The sequence below is a fragment of the Pleurodeles waltl genome, chromosome 10 (assembly GCF_031143425.1).
Source record: "Pleurodeles waltl isolate 20211129_DDA chromosome 10, aPleWal1.hap1.20221129, whole genome shotgun sequence".
NCBI lineage: Eukaryota > Metazoa > Chordata > Amphibia > Caudata > Salamandridae > Pleurodeles > Pleurodeles waltl.
In genome coordinates, this window is record NC_090449.1 from 747,681,146 (window position 1) to 747,706,062 (window position 24,917).

General features: G+C 42.4%; 1 protein-coding gene across 1 annotated transcript in view; it reads right to left on the reverse strand.

Annotated features, from left to right (window-relative positions):
• The window catches only part of LOC138262450 (mycocerosic acid synthase-like), a 265,495-nt gene extending 242,858 nt beyond the window's left edge, over window positions 1–22,637 (reverse strand). The window contains exons 1-2 of the mRNA XM_069212343.1: window positions 22,547–22,637; window positions 22,297–22,450 (exon numbers count right to left, since the gene is read on the reverse strand). Of these exons, the coding sequence (XP_069068444.1) occupies window positions 22,297–22,450; window positions 22,547–22,637 (245 nt within the window). The remainder of the gene's footprint in view (window positions 1–22,296; window positions 22,451–22,546) is intronic.
• Between the last annotated feature and the right edge of the window lie 2,280 nt (window positions 22,638–24,917).

The following is a 24,917-nucleotide window of genomic DNA, read 5'->3' on the forward strand; positions in this document are numbered from 1 at the left end:
TTTACCTACTACCAACCAAGGGCATTATGGAACATGTGGTCTCACCAAGGTTTCATAAAACACAGAGCGTGTCAACAGCCCAAAACCATAATTTTCAATCATCCAATTTGACTTAATATTAATAAAAGATACTGGCAGATATTAATAATAATAATCAAACAAAAACCGGGAATCCTTTTTTTCAGATTACAGTCACGCATATAATACCAAATGGAAATGGAGGATATTAAATAGTCGCTGCATGCAATGCATTAGGGGGAAATACTATTATTCTAGAAAATAGTCATAGTAACCATATTCAGGGGAAACGTGTTTTCCTTATACTCACTGGTCTGATATATATGGTTGGTACACTTTCAGGATCAAATCCTCATTGCGATACATATTTCTATTTATATATATATATATGTGTGTAAATATAATACTTTCTTCTCTTTATATTGACATATTTTATATTTGTTCATTTGGCATTATTTCAAGGTCAAGTCCTCATTGAACCTATTTCTATTTGCATATCCATATTGTACTTTCTCCTCTTTATGTTAGCACACTCTCTATGTATTCCCTCCAGGGCCTCCCTCGGGTTTTGGTTATTTCTTTGATGACAGCATCTATTATTCTAATGTATATTCCCCACAAATGGTAGTTGAGTTCTTCGTCACCATTAAGACCCCTCGGGATCTTTGTTTTGAGCAGTATTATTAATAGTGATTCCAAACGCCTCAACCTGAGCTCCGACCCCCTCCTCTCTCATTCTTTTCAACAGTCACGATACCAAAGAACTTCATGTTTGTCCAGTTTTTGTCTTTGTGTGTATGCAAATGTTTTCCCATAGCATCATTTACATCTTTGTTTGTGCTCTAATATCTGTTTCTTGAAGGGACAGATAGTACTCCCCACGTAGCATAATCCACATCCATCCCCAATTATATACACTATGTGTGTGGTGTTACACGTGATTCTCTTGGTAATTCTTATTGGATTGGCCTTAAAGTCTGGATGCTCTCTTGTATTTACTCCTACACGACAGGCCTTGCATTTTCCACCACATGTAAAACCAGTTGTCTGAGTTTGTAGCTGTTAGAAATGGGGTATTTGATTGACAGTCAGGTTACCCCCTGTTCAAACAAGGACCCTCACTCTAGTCAGGGTAAAACAGAATCACCCTCAGCTAACCCCTGCTTACCCCCTTGGTAGCTTGGCAGAGCAGTAGTCTTAACTTCAGAGTGCTAGGTGTAAAGTATTTTTACCAACAAACACAGTAATTCAATGAAAACACTACAAAATGATACAACACAGGTTTGGAAAAATAGGAACTATTTATCCAAACAAAACAAGACCAAAAAAACAAAAATCCACAATACACAAGTCAAGTTATCAATTAAAAATCACAAAGAGTCTTTAAGTAGTTTGACACCATTTGAAAAATCTCCACAAAACCTTCCATAAAAGTGCTCTCTTTTCCCTTTTTTGTACATGGAAAGTTTTTGGGTGATTTGTCAATTGGGGTCCTGAGAAAAAAGAGGGACCTCAAAATGCAAAATCTTCATGCTTTTTATATAGACTACTTTAGACAGGGCTACAACAAATACTGCTAGACAGAATTACATCAAATTTGGCAGGAAGCTAGATCTTGGTACGCAGATTGTTCTTCTTGTGATTTGGTTTAATTCCGTTCCATAGTTCTTGAGACACTAAGATTGAGGAATATTCATATTTCTGAACAATTGGGCTTGAGGGACTCTGGGCCAGATGTAGCAAAGGTTTTTACCCATTCTGTGTCTATGGGAAAAAGTGTTTGTACATATGGCCCTCTGTGAGAGTCCCCTGAACCCAATGTTAAAAAATTAAGCATTCTTAGTGGCCCAGAGAGCTTTTTTTTCCGTTGGGCCATTTCGCTCCCACAGGAGCCAGATTCCTGTGGGAGTGATCACTTTGTTTGGCTACCAGCAATATGAGAAAATTGGTGCTGGCTACCCTGCCCCCATAGGCCCGGGGGGTATTCAGAGGGACCCCTCCTTGGAGTCAAAATTGCCAACAAATTGGAATTTGTTGTCATGATCCGGTGGCAAAAAACAAAACAAAATGGTGGCATGGGGCCCAATGCATTTAATTAGGAGAGAGGGCCTTCGCTGCCCTGCTCCATGAGCCATTTTCCACCCCTGGACCATATCCCCTGGGGTCCAGTTTAAATATTTAGCAGAGCGGGTGCGTGTCCCTTCTGCCTTAGCTGTATATACCCGCGTGGACTCCATCACCCGGGGCCCAATATGTTTTTTAAAGGACGGGGGGCCTGTTGCATTGTCTCAGGACAAAAAGAATGTATTGAATGCTTCTGCATTCCATGTGGGATGAGTGGTCACAGAAGTGGTGGAACCTTGCAGGGGTCAGAGACGGTTGGCGTGCTGGTCGACAGCTCCCACTTTGTATCGCCTGTTCTTTATTCATATCAAAAGACATTTCTATCTTTGCGAGAACTGTCTTTCCTTCACTGGAGATGAGGATGGCTGGTGAAGAGAAGAGTGCCCTGTTATACGAGTCATTATCAGAGGAGCAGGCTGTTGCCAAGGAGAATAGAGCGCTGTTGATCAGGGAGTCTTTAAGGGAAGAGTTTCAACAGCAGTGCGAAGCAGACATTATCAAGGAAATTGGGGCTTCAGAATGATTGGCCGTAGTGGTCTTAGCTACAAAAACAACTGGAGAATTGAGATTGTGCATAGATCTATGTGCACTTAATAAGGCTATTTGGGTGAACAGATATCCTCTACCCAATATTGATGAAATGCTGACAACAATCAAGCGAGTAAAAATATTTTCTACCTTAGAATTGTTGCCAAATTACCTTGCACCCCCATTCAAGACATCTTACATCATTTGCCATCCATGAAGGAGCATTCAGGTTCAGATGTTTGCCCTTTGGTCTGGCTTCAGCTTCTGCTGTATTTCAGAGGACAATACACTAATTATTCAAGGAGCATAGTAATGTAACTTACTTCCAAGATGACATACTGATTTTTGCAGAGAATGAGGAAAAACTTAATGATGTTGTGTCCAAAGTGTTGCAGACTTTACAACAAAAAGAGGTTACTATAAAGTTTAAAAAATGTAAAATTGGACACAGGTTAGATGAAAATGGTGTGTCACGAAAGTTGAAGCTAGTGAAGGCCATTGAAGAGGCTCCATCGCCAAGAGACAAGGATCAATTGAGGTTCTTCTTGGGACTGACTGAATGCTATTGATGGTTCATCCATATGTTTATGGCCAAAACTGAATGTATGCATAAGTTAATGTTGAAGAATGCCAGATTTGATTGGTGTTTCAAGTGTGAACAGGAGTTTGAGCAACTTAAAGAAGAAATTTCATCTGCTCCGGCACTCAAGAGAGGGCACACACAGCACTCACCTATTTTTTATTGGAAATTGCCTTGGGGGATGGGTTCCCTGGGAGTCAATTAAGGATCGAGCAGGGACACTGCACACTAGCCAACTCTTAACATATATGTTTTGGCCACAGGGGATGAAGTACGCCCAGGCCCAAAGGCCAACCTTAAGCTGTGCATGCCAAAGGCTGTGCATGGTGTGGGATTGGGAGTTTAGCCACCGCCTCCTGGTGGCAGCTGAAGCTGTGGCCAATCCCCAAATGTACAAGGCTAAAGACTGTGTGCAGGATGGGATTGGCTGCCTGTCGGGAATTGGAATCAAAACAAAAACTGTGTGCTGCCAGAAAATCATCAAATGAGACAGTTCATACACTGTGCCAAGACTGAAGTAAGAAATCCACACGGATTCAGAGAACAATCAGATGTATTAAAACCACACACAGTTGTATATAAACAGAAACTGATCTGTCATAAATAGTGGTGCTCCAAGTGACGGCAGAGTGAAAAGTGAAATTCAGTGTGCCAAAGCAATTTAGCACGGTAAAATAACATAAATAAATGCAGTATATACAATAACACAAAACAGGATGACAGAAGGTCAAGCCCAAAACAGGAACTTGATATGAGTGAATCAATCAAACGTCCAATTAAGATAGCAGTCTTAACCATAAACAAGTCGACCTTTCGTCCCCTAATGGAATAAATTGTCCAGGGTCTTCAATAGGACAAAAATTACAGCAAGAAGGCACCTCCTGACAAAGAAACAGCAGAATCAGTTCCTTGAATGCCTATGCAACTAATACATGGGGCTGGACAAAAGCATATCAATTCAAGTTCTTACCAGACCAGAACAAATCTATGTCACAATAATGCAGATCCTTAAAATTCTTGATTGGTATACAATGTATCTAAAGAAAAGGTAATACAGAAAATTCCATATCATTAAATATCATGGGGAAAATCTCCAGAAACAAATGGAAGAAAAGGAGAAAATGATCAAGAAGAGAAAACCCAAGGTATCATCTGTTGAAAACCACCGTAGAGCACAAATCAAGGTGGAGGGAGGGTAAGCTCCCATAGAGAAAAGAGTACAAAGGACAGTCATTCTGCACACTCTCAGAAATATATCAGTCCGAAAGGACGACGGTGCAAACCACATGACTCTCAGGACAAGCTGATCTGCCATAAATGTGCAAACACCACCCAAATAAATGGGAGAACATAGGTGGTCACATCCATGCAAAACCTAGTGACAAGCCTGGACTACTAACAACCAAAAAGGAAAAAAGGGCCATGAAGGAAAACCCACCTTGATGGAAAAGAGGGACTGAGGTAAGGCCACTGCACAGTGTAGGACAAAAAATATAATAAAAATAAAAATAAGTAGGCGCTGGGACAGAAATGTCTCATGGTAAGGAAAGCCACAGGCCATTGTAATGGAGAAAATCTACAGAACTCACAGTTGTGGCTCAATTGTGCTAAATATCTTTAAGAACCACTGAGGGACTTGCAGGTGGTGCCTTTTTGAAGGGTCAAAAAAGATATGCGGATGTAGTGAATTCCAAATAGGACCCTCAGGCGAGCCTGAACACCGTGGCCAAATTCGGAAGGAGAAAGACTGTCATGGGATGTGTATAGAGGAGGCAACTGTCTGGTGCAGGGGCAGCAGTATCAGAAAACAATGACAGGGCTCCGGAACAGTGAGGAGGATCACAGTGTCGATAAAAACAATGCAACTCCCTCCAGTGTACTGGAACAACAGACAAGGAGAAAGGCCATCATAGGTAAAGTTAAAAATAAATATGAGGGATACAGCAAGGCACATTGGGAAGGCAACTAACCCGTAAACAGAGGTAAAAAACTTAGAACCATGAGGGGGCTCAAGAACAGGGTGCCAACTGGCCTCCTCGCCTATAAATATACAGGGGAGCAAGAAAGAATAGGGAAGTGTACCATAAATTGCTGTACTCAGTGGGCTCCTCCACTTCCTGTATACACCATGGAAGCTCAGTGAAAGGTAAGCCGCTCTGAATAATGGAATGCACAGCATATGTGCTAAATGATGTCATAACGTCAACATCGGGAACAATTAGACCGCTGTAAAACTGCTAGTATGCGCAGGGTCACAGGCTACACAGTCTAAAACCATGATGTGAAATTAAATCAGACAACCTCCAGGGGGAACACAAAACACCCAGAGTATAGAGGTGCTGCAGTAAGAGAAAATGCAATACATACCTTATGTTGCCCATCAGAGAAAACAAATAAAATATGAGATAGATTCATCCTGGATGTAGAAAAGTTCAAGATTGCAAAGAAAATACACTGTGAGCTGTCATGGCATAAAGGTGTATAGAACTACAACAGGAGGAAATAAAGTACACTCCTTCACACCCATCAGAGGAAACAAATACAAACATGAGAAAGATAAGGAAAAGGAATCCAATTGCACTGGATGTAGATTGATGCAGAATTTTAGGGACAGTGCACAGTGAAAATCTTAAAGGTGTCCAGAGGACAGGTTGGAAGCCGGGCAACACTACAGAAATAGTAAAACAAGAGGAATACAAAAGTATAATCAATAAACATAGGTGATAAGTTGGTCCCATTCCCCCTGGTTATTCAGTCAATTTTCCATTGATCTCACTATGTATATTCAGCCACACTCCATCTCCAACAGTCTTTTCTTGTGTTACCCGCCTCTCGCATCATGTTTCAAAACCTCAGTAACTTGCCAGTGGATTTCATCAAAAGCATGTTTTTGGTCCTTGAAGTTCCAAATAGTGCCCTAAATGTAGTTGATGCAACTCTTGTGTTGTAGGATATGTGTCTTTACTCTCTGTATTGTCTGACCAATGTAAATCTTTCAACAAGAGCATCAGATAATGTAAACCACATATTGGGGGTAATTTTGACCCCGGTGGGCGGCGCCCGCCAGGCGGAGACCGCCAGAAGACCGCACCGCGGTCAAATGACCGCGGCGGTCATTCTGACTTTCCCGCTGGGCGGGCGGGCGCCAGGGTCAGAATGACCCCCATTGTGTCTTACAATTCGATAATGTGTTCAATGTCTACAATACAGTTGCATGAATTAAAGTTTTGGTTTCACTGCACATTTGACAAGCAAGACAGTTACCACACTTAAAGTGTCCCAACGTGGGTGGCAGGCCCCACTGTGAGTAGAAGGTAGGAGTATTGCTAGCTGGTATCATAGCTCTCACCAATTATTCCCTTAGTTTAGGACCCCTCTTGAAGAGCACAGAGGTGGATCTTCATGTTGGACACGGTCCTTGCCCATGTACCAATGCTTGAGAACAATCCTGCATTTGGTACTGTTGTTAGTATTGTAATTACTCACAAAAAAAATATGCTCAGTTGAAGTGTCATGAGTCCTAGGGGTTAGGAGATGTTCCCTATGGGCATACCAAGCCCTTTTCCCGGTTCTTTTGACTAATCTAGTGGGATAACCCCTCTCTTCAAGACAGGAGATCAGAGAATTGGATTCCTTGGCATAATTCTCTTTTTTATAGCAATTTCTCCTTACCCTAAGAAATTGACCATAGGGCAGATTATCCTGGAGACCTCTAGGAGGATGGCTGGAATACATTAAGAAAGAGAGTTTCTCTCTGTGAGTTTCCTATATGACGAGGTATACCGAAGCCCTTACTTTTTCTGTGTGGGTTTCTTACTTCAGTCTTGATACAGTGTATCAGATAACCAAATGAGCTGTCTCACTTGATGATTTCCTAGCAGAACATAGGCCCTCATTATGACCTTGCAAGATCTGACCGCCGGGCGGCCACCAATGCAGCTGCGCTCCCGCCGCAGTCATTGTGTGATCCCTGCTGGGCCGGCGGGCGGAAACCTGGTGATCTCGGCCGCAACACAGGAGCCGGATCCAAATGGAGCAGGCCGTGTTGCGGCCATGCGACGGATGCAGTTGCACCCGTTGCGCTTTTCAATGTCAGCTATGCACACAGTGAAAAGCTGTATGTGGCCCTGTCAGGAGGTCTCTGCACTGCCCATGGGCCCCCAGGGGCCCGTGACTCCCCGTACCGCCAGCCTTTTAAGGCTGGCGGTCGGGGACTTGTAATCCCCTGGGCAGCGCTGCAAGCAGCGCTGCCCAAGCGGATTATCACCGCAAGAGCAAATGTGGCTGGAAACCACTGGCCCCGGCGGTGCGACCGTGGCGCTTCCACCGTGGTCATAATTCCCGGGATTGCACCGCCAGCCTGTTGCCAGTGCAATCGCCACAACAGCCCTGGCGGTCTTTCACTGCCAGGGTTGTAATGACCCCCATAGTGTTTGATTTGATTGTATTTCCCTTCTGCTGTGCCCCTTTATGTAAGGATGTTGACAGTTGGAAGCATGGCCTGGCAACAAGACAGACCCTCTGGTTAGCCCCACAACATACATGATGAAAAGCTGTTCGCAGCGTGGGTTGGCTGTCTGCGGGAGAGGCAGCCCTGTAGCCACCCCTGCTGTGCTCGGCCAAAGGCTGTGTACAACCTGGGGTTACCTGCCAATGGAGGGTTTTCTGCAGGGCCTGGCCCCAGGCCAGACCCTGCAGCCAACCCTCCACCGCACATGGCCAAAGGCTGCGCACAGCATGGGGTTGGCTTTACATATGGTAATAAAATATTACTTTACGTTAAAAAAAACAACTAAGAACTTCACGGAAAAGAATTCAAGGTAGTGTTATAGTTCTGATTATGTATAAAAAAAACTTAGAAATAAATAGAAAAAACTAAGGTTTAACGTTATAGTTAAGTGAATATATCAGTGACATTAAGGTTTTGAACTCAGAAAACCACAGAAGTTCCCCAGTTATAGTTAACAGAGCTAACTATAATTTGTGTCTCAGATGACATAATTGATGGCATCACTGACGACATTATCCAATGAGTGTGTTAGTTTGCTTTATAGTTTATAGTGCTGGGTAACTACCATATTAGAACTAACATTTCATTTTTTCAGTTTATATGTGTGTGTGTGTGTGTGTATTACCAAGTGGCAACACTGGGTAGTTATAGTTAGGTCAGTGTTTCTGTAGGAAGTGCCTTTTTTGTTTTGCTAATAACATTGGCGTCATTTGATGAATCTCCATGAAACTTTCTAAAAGTTTCTCCTTTGTGCTTAGTTTGTGCATGGAAAGTTTTGGGATGTCTGTCAATCGAGGTCCAAGAAGGAGGGGGGTCCCAAAACGCAAAATTCTCATGTATTTTGCTTAGACATTTTTACGGAGCACTGCAGCAAAAGCTTCTGAAAGGAACACCAATTTTGGCAGGAAAGAGGCTTAATTGGCCCCCTCTACCCATCAGGGACCCAGGGACCACATCCTCTGGGTCAAATGGAAAGTTAGGGGAAGAGGGCATGCACCTCTATGGTCGAATATGCCACAAAAGGGGGGCTGAAACCCTCCTTCCTGAGCCTCAGTGAGGTGTGGGGGACCTTATACACTGGGTCCAAATGCCTTACAAAAGAGGAAGAGGGCACATGGATCCTCTCCCCAAGTCTTATTCAGCCAGAGCAACCCCATCACTTGGGGCTGAAAGCCTTAGAAAAGGGGATGGGCACGTAATCCACCTCCCAGAGCTTGTAAAGGCCCCAGGGACCCTCTTCCTCGGGCCGAGTGATAAAGATATGGACAAGTCAAAAAAACACTTTTACTATCTATAACTTTGACTATAAATATAGGTATAACTACCTACTACTGATATCAGTGGCAGTTAGGACTGAGTTTCTATTGGAAATACATTCTTCAGTTTGCTAATACCTTTGGTGCAGTTTGACACATGAAATGTTCCAAAAACAAGTTCATACCTCCAGTTCCTCCTTGGAAAGTTTTATGGTGATCTGTAAAGTGGGAGGTGAGGAAAAGAGGGGTTCTACAAGGGATTTTCTTTATTCAATTTCCCATAGGAACTTTAGACAATGATACAGCCAAAACGGCTGAACAGAATTTGGCAGAAACTAGATCTTGATCCAGAAAGCATGTTTTTTGTGATTTTTGTTTAAGCCTGTTCAGTAGTTTTTGAGAAATTAAAGATTCACATTTTAACGATATCTATCAGTGTGGTACCTTTGTGGTACTTCCAAGTGCAGCAGTAAAATATGAGGGGAGGTGATAGAATACTTACCCTCCACAGTTTGGAGTCTTAGGGGGTCATTCTGACCCCAGTGGTCAGAGACCGCCGGGGCCAGGGTCGGCGGGAGCACCGCCGACAGACCGGCGGTGCCCCGCAGGGCATTCTGACCGCGGCGGTTCGGCCGCGGTCAGACAAGGAAAACCGGCGGTCTCCCGCCGGTTTTCCGCTGCCCCTGTGAATCCTCCATGGCGGCGGAGCGCGCTCCGCCGCCATGGGGATTCTGACACCCCCTACCGCCATCCTGTTCCTGGCGGGTCTCCTGCCAGGAACAGGATTGCGGTAGGGGGTGCAGCGGGGCCCCTGGGGGCCCCTGCAGTGCCCATGCCAATGGCATGGGCACTGCAGGGGCCCCCGTAAGAGGGCCCCACTTTGAATTTCAGTGTCTGCTTTGCAGACACTGAAATACGCGACGGGTGCCACTGCACCCGTCGCACTTTCCCACTACGCCGGCTCAATTCTGAGCCGGCGTCATCGTGGGAAGGTTGATTTGCCCTGGGCTGGCGGGCGGCCTTTTGGCGGTCGCCCGCCAGCCCAGGGCAAATCCCAAAATACCCTCAGCGGTCTTTCGACCGCAGAGCGGTATTTTGGTGGGGGAAGTCTGGCGGGCGGCCTCCGCCGCCCGCCAGACTTAGAATCACCCCCTTAGTACATAATAAAAGCAGGATGCATAATCCTAAGGGGCAGGAATGCAGATGGGGAACTGCATATAAATCTCTAATTAGAACAATCCGAGATAGTTAATTTTTTTAAATTCTCCTTTAGGTTGCCAAAATAGCTTTTTTTACGGAAGTGTTTGTAACTTTACAACTGTTTATGTTCTTTATTTCTGGATTGCTGTTTTGATGGGTTTCTAGGTTTTCCATCCCTTTTCCCCTTCTATAGGACTATACAAAGAGGCTAGGATTAAAAGGAATGTTTAATAGGAAAGATTAAGGCTACTATAACCAATTTGACTGTGGACATGACCACACGGACAGCATACTGGGATTGCTAAAGACTACTACAGCCAAATGAATAGTGGGCACTGGAATTTGGTAATTTAATACTTTACCTTTTACTTTGCCTTCATGAAATGAATTGAGTTCTTTCAAACTGTGATGTTTATGGAGAGCAGAATATCTCTTCACTATGGCAGCCATTTTATAATCTGATGAAATTATGGATGAATATGTAAACTGACTTCCATTTTTAATTTTTTTGTTTTCATTTGTAGCAACAATTTGTCATTGTCCATGTGTTATAATGACTGACTTCCTGATTCAATGATATGCATGAACAAGTTTTTCGGAAGATAAGCTATTACTTCAAGGTTCACTGGGCCTCCTATAAAGACATTTGGGATGCTTCATGAGTGTGCTTTCCATAGCTATCTTAAATCTTGCCCAAATGACTGTTGCTTATCAAACACATCATAAACAAGGGAATTACACTGACAATATAATGCTAAGGAGAATTTTAAGACATGTTTGTTAATTGATGAAATGGCATCTTGTGTAATACTGCTATCTGAATTTTTGCCTTCAGATACTGATACGTGGATATTATACAAGCTTATCATATTATTCTGGCAGTAACACCATTGGAGTTTGTCTACCTATTAACTTTGGCAAACGTATGTTGGTATTTAGGAAGTTCATATTATCAGTTCAGTACCTACATACCTCTAATTGGAAACACCAACAAACAATGCTTTAAGGTAATCACTGTTATATTTAACTGAAATAACTATAACTCGGTCCCCCACCATGCAGAGTGTTGTCATCAATGATGTCATTACGGATGTTGTAATGGTTGTATCAATGATGTGATATAAGATGTTATGAGTGATGTAATATGGGAGGTAATTAGCAGTACATGGCGCGGGCACAAGTTATACTTACTCTTGGGCATGGGCTATAGTTAAATGATAACCATAACTGGTGAATTTCTCTGTTTTATTTGAAATGGAATGTTTTAGCTGACCTTGTTACCCAACTATAACGTCCCTCCAACCTTTGGCTTTTTGAGTGCATTTGTAAGTTTATTTTAATATAAATACGATATTGCAATTTCTAACTATAATGTCACTTTAACCTTTGTTTTTTCCCAGTGAATTTCTATGTTTTTTTAACATAAAGTAAGATCTTTGTTACCATGTGTGTTTGGATGCCCAACCCCTGGCTGCACACATGGTTGGGCCATATGTGGTGTGGGGATGGGTAGCCAACCCCTTGCAGAGCACGGTCTTCTGCTGTGTGCATTGGGGATTTGGGCACCCTACCACCTGTACTCAACACCCCACTGGGCAGCCAACCCCCTGCTGCACATAGCCTTTGGCCATGAGCAGTGTGGGTTTGGGCGCAGGGCACCTAAGCTGCTGCAGGCGCTCATGACTATGTGATGTAACAATATAAAGGGTGTCATTTTAAGTAAGGCGCACCTACTGACTTTCTCAAACAGACAAAACACCAAAATATGAAAAGTAGGCCAATTGTCTTTTTCAAGGAGTCATCACATCAACATATATAAAGCAGACCTCTTGTCTTTAAAAAAAAAAAAAGAGCAATAACCACAATCAAATGTATATTATATGAAGTCACACGTAGCAATAGTTAATAAAAGTGATTGTCATAAAATGTTTTCAATAATGCCTTTTTGAAAAGCAACATTGCAATCTTTGAGTGTTTTTTAAACATTTTTCAGGTCATAAATTGCAGCCATAGAATCAACTACAAGAGGTCCTTGCATTCCAACTGAAGCTCATTCAGCTCCAATGTAAAGCACTTTACAAATGGTAAAAACTTCTATTATAATTTTAATGATCCTGGAGACTTTTTGTATTATTGTTTGTAATAATGCGGGGGACCTGCTGCACTCCCTGCATCAGAGGTGCAACAAAACCGTAGAGGGCCAACCCTGCAAAGTGCTGCTGGGGGACCTTATATTCCACCACCTTACACACTGCGATTTTCAAGCACCTCACTCATTGAACCTACCACCCTAAAGCTAATAGCTGGATTTTCAGTGACACAAAGAGCTTTGAGGAGGTCAACAGGGATGCAAATGGGAAATGCTTGGTGACATAAAGCTATCCTAGGGCACCTTTCATAGGGCTGCAAGAATATCAAAGAGGACAATGAGCAAACATGGTGGCTTTAAGCTATTGAAAATTTCATTTGCAGTGCACCAATGGTCCTTGTTACTAGTCATTTTTATCTCTCACATTTCTTGATCCCATTTTCCAAGTCTGCCTCTCAGCTTTAGCTCTAATTGTTTCATCATCTTTTCTGCTTTAAATATTATGCCCAATCTCTCTTTCTTCAGCACTGCTACCCCTTACCCATAGATGCTGGAAATAAGGGTGCCAGGGGTGCTGCAACTCCCCAAAATAACCATCCTGGAGTGCAGAAGATGGAGTGCAGAAGATGAAGGAGCATGAAAGATGAACTATCTAGTTACATTTGCTGAGTATTCAAAGACATAGGTCAACTGTCAGTGTATTCTGACAAAATGCTGCTTATTTTTTAACATGTAGATTGATGTTTACTGTTCTTTCCATGAGTGTAAAGTGTGAGGGTTTTGTAATGTGAACCATTGCAGCCCTGCTTGTGTGAAAGGAAGTGCTAGTATGTTGTCTTGTAACAAACAACACAATTGAAATGTTTGAAAAGAAATAATTAGGAAATCACAAATTGAGTGTTTTTTCTAATTCTGAAGTGTAATGAATCAAAGATTTTAATAGGGTCAAAACAAATAAAGACCCTTTACTTGGTAATGAGCAAATTACAAATATTAGCTGAAACCATCTTTCCACACATAATCGCTATAGTAAAACAATATGTTAAATGTGCTGTCTGTAAATGACAGCAGACTACAACATCAAGCATTAGTTATGTATTTGTGACAGTGTGCTCCTAATAGCAAGACCAGCTACATCCAACACCCTTACCACTCTCCTACTGAATGGCTGTAGCTCATTTATGACACTTCCAGCCTGATTTACTGTTTGGTGTATTACAGGTTCCATAGGCTATAATGGAATTGTAATACGGCGGACAGGATATCTGTCACATTTGTGACAGAGTAACCCCCTCCACCAAACTCCAAATAAGGCCCTTAGTCTTTGTGCGATGGCTGGATATTTCAGACTCCCTGTGAGTTCAGTGATGTAACCTTATCAACAGCACCCCCACTCTGAAAATTGTTTCAGCCCCACTGCACTCACCAAAACATTTAAGCCCCTTCTCACTAGCACTACTGTCCCATTCCTCTGTCTTTCTTATTTCCAGCATTCCCGGGATTCCTGGCTCCACCATCCGGTTCTCCTCTCTCTCCCAGTTCTCCTCCCAACTCCACTTCTATTCTCCAGTTTCATCCATTATGTTGAGTTTCCTTTTCACGTACAAATTTGTTCTCAGGTCTCTGCCATATTTCTACTGAGGTCTCTTTCACCTGCCCTCCTTTATTTGTCATGGGTTTCTTTCCACCTCAATCTCCCATTATTTCATTTATCTCTTTCAATTATCTGCTCACCTCCAATTGTCAGTGCCTCCAACTCCCAAGCTTTCATTCGCTAAACTATATATCTACCTATCTCGTGTTCACCTCTATCTATCCCAGTTTCACTGGCACCAAAACTGCTGATCCTCCCCTCCCTCCTCCTATTAACCTCCACCTTATACATTTCACATTCCTAATATCTATAACATCCATTCTCCCGTTCACATTTAATGTTACCTTTGACCACTGAATATCTCTTTAGCTAGCCTCTTACATCCAACTTTATTCCTCTCCTTTTCCTACTACCATCACTCAGTGTTGCTTTTCCCTCCATCTTTGCCTCTGTAATATTCTCCCTTCTGCATCCACAGGTTCCCAACTCCCCTATTTTTACTTTTCACTCTCAATTTCAGTCTTATTACATGTTTCCTTCACTGTTACTTGAACCATTCTCAAGCATCTTAGTCCTTGTCTCTTTCTTATTTTTATCATTCCCAATTTTCCTTTAAGCTCACTCAACTTACTGCTGCTTTCCTTTCTTCTTACCCATTTTAGTCCTATATTTTACATTTGTGTCATATCTCTTTTGCATCACCTGCTTTCTTTCTCATTCATCAACCCCATCACTTTATTCTCTCTTTCTTTTATGTGTTTTCCTATTTATTTCCTCTACCTCTCACAATTCATTTCCCTGTCGTAGTTTCTACCTTTACCTCCAATGTATTATTCTTTTCCATCTGCTGCTTTTTGCTTTTTTCTTTCTATTTTTAACTTTTATTTTCTTAATATTTCCATCACCATGCTGAGCCCTAATTTCGCTATAGCCTTAAACCCTTAGGGGCATATTTATACTGTATTTGTGCTGAATTTGTGTCATTTTTGTTTGCAAATGCAACGCAAACTTAACTCCATATTTATATTTTGATGCTAAACCTAGTCTAGTGTAAAAATATTGGAGTTAACGTCACTTTTTGGATGCGTGAAACCACCTTGCGTCAATGAGATGCAAGGTAGACGTTCCTGTCCAAAAAATGACTCAAACCCCTTAGCACCTTATTTAGCCTCTCATGCAAAAAAAGGTGCTCAGGTGGGAGGCAGGCCTAAATAATGGCGCTACCCTGCTTAGTGCCATTATTTAATGCCTGGGTCAGAGCAGCCGTTAGGGGACCTGTGGACCCATTTCCACGGTCAAACACCATGGAAAGAAGGGGCCACAGGTGCCCACCGGAATCATCAGGAACACCCCCACCTACACCAGAGGGACACCAAAGGATGGGGGACCCCATCGCAGGTAAATAGGGTAAGTAAAGGTAAGTATTTTAAAAACTTTTTTTAAGTGCCATTGGGGTCCCTGAAATGGGCGCCCCTACATGGCACTGGGTGCAATCGCCATGCCCAGGGGACACTGGCCATTGGGGTGGTGGCATGACTCCTGTCTTTTATAAGACAGGAGTCTTGTGGTATGGGTGGTTTTGCATCAGGAAATGACGCTAGGCTAGTTAATGGCATTTTTTGCCTCTATCCAGCCTAGCGTCATTTTTTGAGGCAGCATCCCCTTTCCCCATACCATCACCCCCACCCGTCTATTGCCATTTTACCAGACACTAGCCCACACTTAGCGCCGGCTTGCGGGATTCCATAAATTTGCCTCCTGGCTGGCGCTCTGGAATGACGCAAGCCAGTGCTATACTTTTTGATGCAAAATTGCATTTGCACAGTTTTGCATCAAAAAGTAAAAATATAGTCCTTAGTTTTGTCAGGTCTGCCAACTCACTGTGTTGTTTATGACTGCTTGCCTAAGTGCACAGAATCCTCGTCAACACTTGCCATGTAATGTAATAGCCAAAGTAGCAATAGAGCAAAATTCTCACTCACACAAGTAGTAGTTCATAGGTAGTAGCAGTGCAATCTTCAGTCACACAATCAGCAGTAACTATGCAGGTAGGAGCATTGCAAAGGTCAGCAACATTTCTTTGTGCAGGTTATGCACAGGCAGCCCCAGTGAAAGTTTCCCTCATGCAGAAAAGAAATGGCACACAGAGCTGCACTGCAAGCTTCCCTAATGAAAAACAGGCATAGCAGAAGTAGCTGCTGTACAGACTGCCTTCACAAAAATAGGAGACACACCACAGTAATGCAAGGCTTCCTCAGAGAAGGTGCACGATGGACAACTGCTTTGAAATCACTCTCAAATCAGTACAAGATAGTGAGCAGGAATGCAAGCCTCCATAGCAACAAAGGCCTGGACAGCAGCTATGCACACATCTCTCACACTAAACATTAAAAATCTGAACAGCAGCTGTAGTGGTTTCCCTCATGAAACAGATACAGCACCAGAAACAGGAGTATTACAAATGTACCTAACAAGAGCAATACACTTTGGTAAACAAGGAGCACTGACCTCCACAAAGGAGGTATAGTATGGGCAGGAGCTCTGCAAGCACCTCTCATGAAACAGGTGGAATATCACATAGTAGGGCAAGCCTATGGCCCTCATTATGACGTTGGCAGTATTTCTCCAATACCTCTGTGCTGACTGCCGCAAACATCCATCTGCCATATTATGGATACTGCCAGATTTCCGCCACACTGGCAGTGCCCCTTCCCTGCATGACGACCTCCTCGCTGGACAAGGTAAGTTTGGGGTCCGACAGGGGAGGGGGTGGGAGGGTGGAGTGTGTTGTGTGTGAGTGTGTAGTGTGTGCGTGTGTGTATGAAAGTGTGTGTGTGTGTGTGAATGCGACTGTGAGTGTTGTGGTGTATGCGTGGTTGTATGCGTGTGAGTGAATGCATGTATGAATGTTGAATTGAGTGCATGTCAGTGTGCATGCATGTGAGTATGCATGTTTGGATGTGTGAGTGTATGCGTGTATGGATGGATGTGAGTATGTGTGAATGGATGTGTGTATGGATTAGTGTGACTATGTGTGAGTGGGTGCGTGCATGGATGAGTGTGAGTATGTGTGAGTGGATGCATGTATGGAAGTATAGGTGAATGGGTGTATGCATGGTGCATGTGGGTGTCTGTGTGCATGTATGCAGGGAGTGGGGTGTCATGTAAGTAGCGGGTGGAGGGTGGGGGACGCTGTTAATGTAGAGGATTTGGGGGGTCAGGTGCTTGCTTGTCTACCGGTGACAGGGAAGGAATACACTGGTAGCTCTACCTGCTATGGTTTTCGTGGCGGTGCTACCGCCGCAGAAACCATGGGGGCAGGCCGGCTCATAATACCGCTGGCAGTACTCTGTGGACCCCCGGGTCGGATATTAACATCTCCAGCGTAGCGGTTCATTTCGTCATGGAGGTATCAGTGGAGATGTGGTGGGTCGCCAGCGGCAAATCTGCCACACACATAATGTGGCAGTCTTCACCAACAGCCTATTGGCGGTGATACTGCCACATTAACCCTGGTGGTTGGAAGACTGCTAGGGTCATAATGAGGGCATATGTACAGGTGATGCAGTGTGAAGGGAAAGGCGTGTTGAGCTGCCAAGAGTCAACATGACACACGTAACACCTTCAGTCATTTCTGGTTGTAGAAAAACAGGTTTTTTTATAGGTTTCATCCCACTTTTTGCTCCCATTTGGACTACTAGCTGCTGGTTTATGACTCTGAAAGTACACTAGAGCCTGTTAACTAGGCCCAGTACCAGTGCTCTCTCCCAAAACACGATGTAGTAAATTTGAACTCCAAATTGGCAAGGACCTTAACCCCCTTATAAGTCCCTAGTAAAGTGATACCAAGGGAATATAGGGCATGGGTGTTACAGGGGTTACCAGGGCCAGAGAAACTATTTGTGCCACCCTGAGTGACCCAAGTAAACAGTTGACAGCAGGCCTGCCATCGCAGGCTTCAGGAACAGTGCAAACTGCTTCAACTCAACTTTGCCCTCACCATGATTGGCAAGGTCAAAGCACTATCTTTCATATATGTCAGTCATCCCGAAGGTAGGCCTCCTAAGCCCAGCAGGCAAGGAGCAGTATATTAAAGGTGTGGACACATATAAATGCAAGTTTATAAGTCCCTATAGTAGCCTTTCCCATTAAGGATTAATATAAGTGGTCAACAGTCCGTAGGATAAAGTGGGCTCACACCTGGGCACACTTAAGGTTTCTAGCTCTATTATGGCATGAATACAGTCATGCTTAGTATCAAACAGCATGCCTCCTCACCCCTGACATGATTCCAATGCCGGGTTTGAGGTGACATGCACCGAGATGGCTGCTTTTGAGGTTACCCATCTGGTTGCCCCATCCTTTCCCGTGCATTGGCTGGCAGCCTGCCACTGCCCAGACAGGAATATGACCTCCTGCCAGGCAGAGTGAACACTCCCAGAAGTCAGAAGCAAAGGCCTAGCTGGAAAGGAAGTGAACTTCTCTCCCCAACAGGATGGCTAGACAAGTGGCACATCAAGGTGATGTGCTTTAAATCATTCACCTCCTCTGAAATGCAAGCAGGCTGACTCCCAACGGAGGAAGCCACTCTCCTCCTATCCCCAGGCACATTTGCACCTAAAGTCCATACGTCTGGTTATATACATCCAATTGTGTTCACTTTGGTAAAGCACAAGAGGAAAAAGGTGGAAGATGCCACAGCGCTCGCACATCAACACAAGTTTTTGAACAGTGTCCATACACAGCAGTCTAAAACATATCCAACAATGGAAATGCGATGGGTGCCAAAACTGGACGGGCACCTATCACCCAAGGTGTCCAAAAACCACTGACTGGAAAACGGTCAGTGGTTAATAAATTATATGAAGAAAAGGCCAGGGCACATGAAGAAAGTTCTGTCTGGTTGATCCAAGTGGTCATTCAATCAGAGTCGGAGTCCAAAGAACAAATGAAACTACACATTTATGAACGGATGAGAAGGTGTGGTCGATATTCAGGTCAAAGACCACATGTGTCACAAACAATCCGAAATACAGCCAGCACCCGACACGTGTTTCGTCTCCTAGACTTTGTCAAGGCTTAAGATATGCGAAGATAAGAAAGTAGGACAAAGTAGAGTTCTGTGAAAGGCGTGCCTGATTTTCAGTCTCCAAGATGCTCAAATGACATCCAGAAAGTAATGACTGGCCCTGATAAGCCAGCAACCGGAAAGTGAAGATGTGCCACAGGCGTCGGTAAACAGCATAAATCTGCATTTATAGAAAAATCTGCTTTATTTGTATAAACTGGCCTCAGATTTCCTTCGAGTCATGTCAATTACTTATCATCAGTGTTGGTACACTGAAATGCTTAACACATGTTTCTCTAGTAAAGCTTGACTGCTCTTTGCCACACTACCAGGACTGAGCTAAGGATTTATCATTGTGAATCCAAGGACCATCTTCGGGGTATCGTGCTAGTATTACATGGTAAGGACTAACCAGCATCTCCACATAATACTCTACTTTCCTACATTGGTGTTACGACAGTGTAATCCTGAACTTGTGTTTCACAATACCACTTTGTCATAAGTGAATTTTGCATAAGAAATTCACTATTAACTTTATGGGTCAAATCTCTTTTTATTTTAAATTTGCAGCAAAGTCATACAGCATGGAACAACACTATCAAATTAAAGAATTCAGGTGAGGTTGTGCAGTTCCAGGAGTATTTCCACCGGTGCAAAGTATCTCGCCTTTGGTTTGTGCAGCTCCTACTGTCGCAGACTCTGTCACCTTTACTACCCAGAACCCTCTATTTTGCCACTTCAAAAAAATTTCAGAAACCTTTCTTAGCTGTACAGATAAGGTAGCCCAACCTAGGGGTGGGTCTAGTCTTCTGGGGTGTAAGCCCTATCAATAACACATTTTCTCACATGTCCGGGTGAACCACTTCACTAGCCATCCTGCATGGAGGAAGGCATCACCTACTGCCCGGTCAGGCCTTTGTTTCTGAATCCTTGGAGTGTTCACAGTACCTGGCAGGAGGCCAGATCCCTGTCTGGGCTGTGACATCTGCAGCCTACCAGCCAGAACACTGGTTAAGCTGGGGCAAACAGTCGGGCAACCTCTACAGTAGCCACCTGAATGCATGCGGCATCGCCCCCAATATATAAATCATGTCAGGGGTGAGGAGTCACATTGGTTGATACCAAACATGACCGTATTCATCAGTACCATAATGGAGCTGGCAGCCTTAAGCTTTACCCTTTGGACCGCTGATCACCGACAGCAATTCTTAATACAAAGGACTAATATAGGGATATAGAAGCTTACATTTATATGTCCACAAATTTAATATACTGCTCCCTGTCCTCTGGGCTTAGGAAACCTATGTTAGGGGTGAGTGATATATATTTAAAGATAGTGATTTGACCTTGCTACTCATGGTGAAGGCAGAGTCACAATGGAGTAGTTTCCAACATTCCTGCAGTCTGCAATGGCAGGCCTGCTGTCATTTGTTTATTTGGGTTGTTCACAGTGGTGCAAATAGTGTTTCAGGCCAGGGTGACTCCCTTACTACCTATGTCCTGGGTACCCTTGGTGACACTTTACTAGGGACTTATAAGGGAGTTAAAGTCCTTGCAAATTGGGAGTACTAATTTGCTACATTGTACTCTGGCATAGAGCACTGGGGCTGGGCAGCAGGCTCCAGGGCACTTTCAGAGGCATGACCATCAGCATTGGGGCAAAAAGCATGTGGTGACCATACAAAAGGCACTTTACTACAGTGGTCCTAACTATAACTACCCAGTGGCAACTCCCACTGGTGATATATAGGTGTGCATATGCATATATTTATATGTTATAAATTCTCCATTGTAAGAATATTTTTGTTTTAGTAATAACTGTGGTATCATTTGACAAATCTGCAAACATTTGGCTCCTTCATGGAAAGTTCAGTGTCGATCCATCACATAGGGCCAAGAAAAGTGATGCAGGCCCAGTCCTTCCCACCCAGGGTCCCAAAAAATGCGACTTTCCATGTTACTTCCCATGGGAAACGTTCTGCTCTGATACAGAAAAAAACAGCTTAACAGAAATACATTAAATTTGTTTAGAACTTTACTCAGAACTCCTGTAGCACCAAAAAATTAAAAATAAGGCATTCTGGTTGGGTGAGGGAACTTTTTCTACCCTCAGTCATTTCAGTATTGTGGTATCAGTACTGTTACCTTGGTACTTAAATGATCTGATTGGCTGGCCACAACAATGAGGCAAATGTTATGGCTGACATCACAGGAATCGGGACTTGGTCTTTGACACTAGAAAACATTTTTTAAAGCCCCATGAGGAGCCAGGTAGGCATTGGGATTGCCGATATTGCAATACCAACATGCAGTACCAACATGAGGTACTGTGGTGTCAACATAAGGTACTGCGGTATCCAGTGCACCACCTCCTGTGGTATGGCGGTATTGGGGAACCAAAAATGTTTAAAAATTTCAAGTCTGATCATAAACCAGATCCTGAATCCAACCACCAATGTAACCCCTTCTGTACATGGCAAGGGGATGGGTGCAGGTCCTGGTCACAGGCTAGGTCTGCATGGAGTTGGGCACAGGTTGCCTGAGGTTGTTGGGTATACGCTCAACTTAGAATATGGTAAAAAATAAACAGAAATTCATTCAAAAAGACAAAAGGTAAAGTGATGACAACATTTTCTGCTGTAATAAGATCTTAGCTAACATTAAATACATTAAATAAAATCCCAAAAATATCACTGAAATAAACAATGGTTAAAGTGACATTATAGTTAGATGTTGAAATGAGATAAGAACTAACGTTTCAATACTGAAAACCCACTAAAATGAATCAGTTATATATTAGTTAACTAACTATAACTTACACCATGGCAAGCCCTGTTTATGACCTCACATATTACATCACTCACAACAAGTAAAATTACACTATTGATTACATCACTGATGACATCTCAAACGAAAGCATTTGCCTTCACATGATATACTTATAGTATACAGTAACGGTTGCTTGATCCCATTCACCTTTTTATTGTACAAATTGCAGTGTTTGTAGTCTTATGATGTGTTTCTACATACTTTATGACAAACTAAAGTGAGAAAAATAAAATCATGGGTGCAAAAATGCTTCCATAACAAATCATGTTTTGTCTTTGGTTAAAAATGTGATAGTTGTTGAAAGAACTCATAATCTAACATAAATATAAAACTTGAGTTGCTGGTAACTACAGAATGTGCCTTAAGATGAAAATCAGCTCAAACTACGACCATGACCACCAGGTCTTGATAAGGACGGGGAAAGCCTGTTTTTCACATGTAACCAGCAAATATTAAATATAAAGTATGACAACAAAAATAACAATAACAAAAAGACTTACCCATCTATTAAGGCTGCTTTTAATGTACAATTATTTCCTGGCTTGCTGTCATCTGGATCATACCAGTCGTTGATATTAAACCTTTCTGGGGGTATATCTACTGTGCAGTTTTTCCCTTCAACAAGAACTTTCCAGAAATTATCAATTCCTTCACCTGTAGTGGGTTGTATAAAAATATATATTTGAAAAAAAAATGATGTCAAAGCATAAGCATGCCCATTTTTAGAAAATAGTAATTGTATTAATTCACCATCTTCTCCACACAGGTAAATAAATGCATGTTTATTCCAAAAGAATACAAGTACGTCCTTCGGCTCTCCTTCCCCAGCATCAACTGCCATATCCTAGAATCCCCTCTCCCTTCCATTCTCACCTTCCAACCCACCATTCCACATTCCATTATTTATATCTACATTATTACCAATACAAACAAATTGCAACTGTTGGAATTATTTGATGTTTCCAGAATTATTTTGAAAATAGATGCAGTATTTTTGATTTTTTTCTCATTACATACACATTGTCAATGAAGTGTAGTATGTTATATTCCATTGTATACCGCTCTGTGAAGAAATGCAGACAACTTCTCTTCTAAGCTGATTTCTAATTCATTTGCCATGGAAATAACACGACACAAAAATAACTAAGTGAGCTAAGCACTTGATGCTAATAACTGAAGTAATCTGGACTTTAGCCTGTACTTGGTTGAATCACAGGGTTTCCAACACTTGTATGGCTTTTTAAAATGTACTAAAGCCATTTTGTAATTCAGTAATATGTTACAGAATCACAAATTGGCTTTAGAAAGTGATAACCAATCGCTATTTGGTCGGGATGTTTGAAAAATTACCAGCTCTTGAGTTGAGTTGGTAAAACATTCACACATTCGCACATTCTCCTTTGTGAATTAAAAAATAAACGTTTATGTAGGACTTTGCTCCGTGAGTTAAGCACCTGATGCTAATATTTGCTAATGATCTGGAAATAAGAAGATCAACTCCCACCAAACCCAACACAGCCTTCATCCTTTTAATGTTGGGAAATTGACTATCATTACATTGGGTATTACACACAAAAGGATGCTTGGGCTAGACGTACAAAGCCATTTAGCAGTTATAAAACATGTAAATGGCTGAATTACAGCATTTCCGACTGCCACATATTTTTGGGAAATTACTGAAGCTATTTTGTATTTTGGCAAAAGGCAACCATGGCATGGTAAGTTATATGTCACCTTACAACTAAAGCACTACTGTGCCGTCCTCTAGCTTGAGCAGGCAAATAGATCTCCAGGACTTCACTATAGCCTGGCTACTGCATTTTAAATTCTGCCCGCATGACCTGTCAAAATAACCCGTTTTGATAGGAGAAAACCTTCCTTCAAATTATTAATAAGTCGCCCCCTATGTAGACTTTGCAGTCCACCCGGCATGGTTCATCATATTTAAATGTAGGACAAGTAAAAATTGAAAGTTAGCATGTCCTAACAGTAACTTGCACCCCAAAGCTATTTTCACTATAGCAAGACTCTCTGACCCATAGAGAAACACTGGGAAACAATATTAAATATCAGATTTACTATCTCCAGTTAGGGACCAGCTATAGAAATAGTTGAACAACTATTTTTAATATTTATTAAATGAATATTTAATACATTTATATTTATAACATTTTAAAAATGGTGAAGTTGGATTTTAATACATTTTAAAGAAAAGTAACTTTTTGAAAGTAACCTTTTTCCTGCATGAAGCTCCTGGAGACTGTTATACTTGATATCCCTAGAGTTGTCGTCCCCTAACTTTTTGCTTGCCTCCCTCCACTTCTCTGACCTTGTTTTTGCTGGCGTTAGAATTCTGTGCACTTTAGCATGGCTAACCAGTACTAACGTGCTTGTGCTTACTCCCATAAACATGGTTCTATTGACCAATCCACAATTGACATATTTAATTTACCTATAAGTTCCTAGTAAAGTGTACTACCTGTGGCCAGGGCCCATACATTAAATGCTACTACTTTGTCTGCAGCACTCATTGTGCCACCCACCTCCTTAACCTTCTAAAAGTGGTTTAGGACTATCATTGCAAGGCCTGTATGTACAGTTTACATTTCCACTTCAACCCTTCAAGATAAAACTACTGCAAGGACAACATGGTCAGCCTGAACTCTTAACTTTGTCCCGGTCTGACGTGACCAATTAACTCTTGAGGCGCTTATTGCTTCTAAGCGGTATTTTTGCAGTTTAGTATTTTAAAAAAATATCTCACTCTCTTCTGATTGGATTTGTGTGGTTTAGGTCTTATTCTATTTGTAAAATTATGTTTTGTTTCTCTAAGCTGATGTGGGCTCTTTTGTGGTGTTTTCACTGTGTTACTGTTTGAAGTGTTGCACAAATACTTTACACATTGCCTCTTTAGTTAAGCCTGACTGCTCTGTGTGAAGCTACCACAGGTTAAGCACAGGATAATTTAGAGTGTGTGTGTGACTCACCCTGAGTAGGATTGTGGTTCCTGGTTGGACAGGGTGCATACTTCTGCCAACCAGAAACTCAATTTCTACCAGAGGTCAATTTGCACTATCCCTTCACCTGTAGCTCAGCTAGTGAATGACCCCTGATGAGGTGT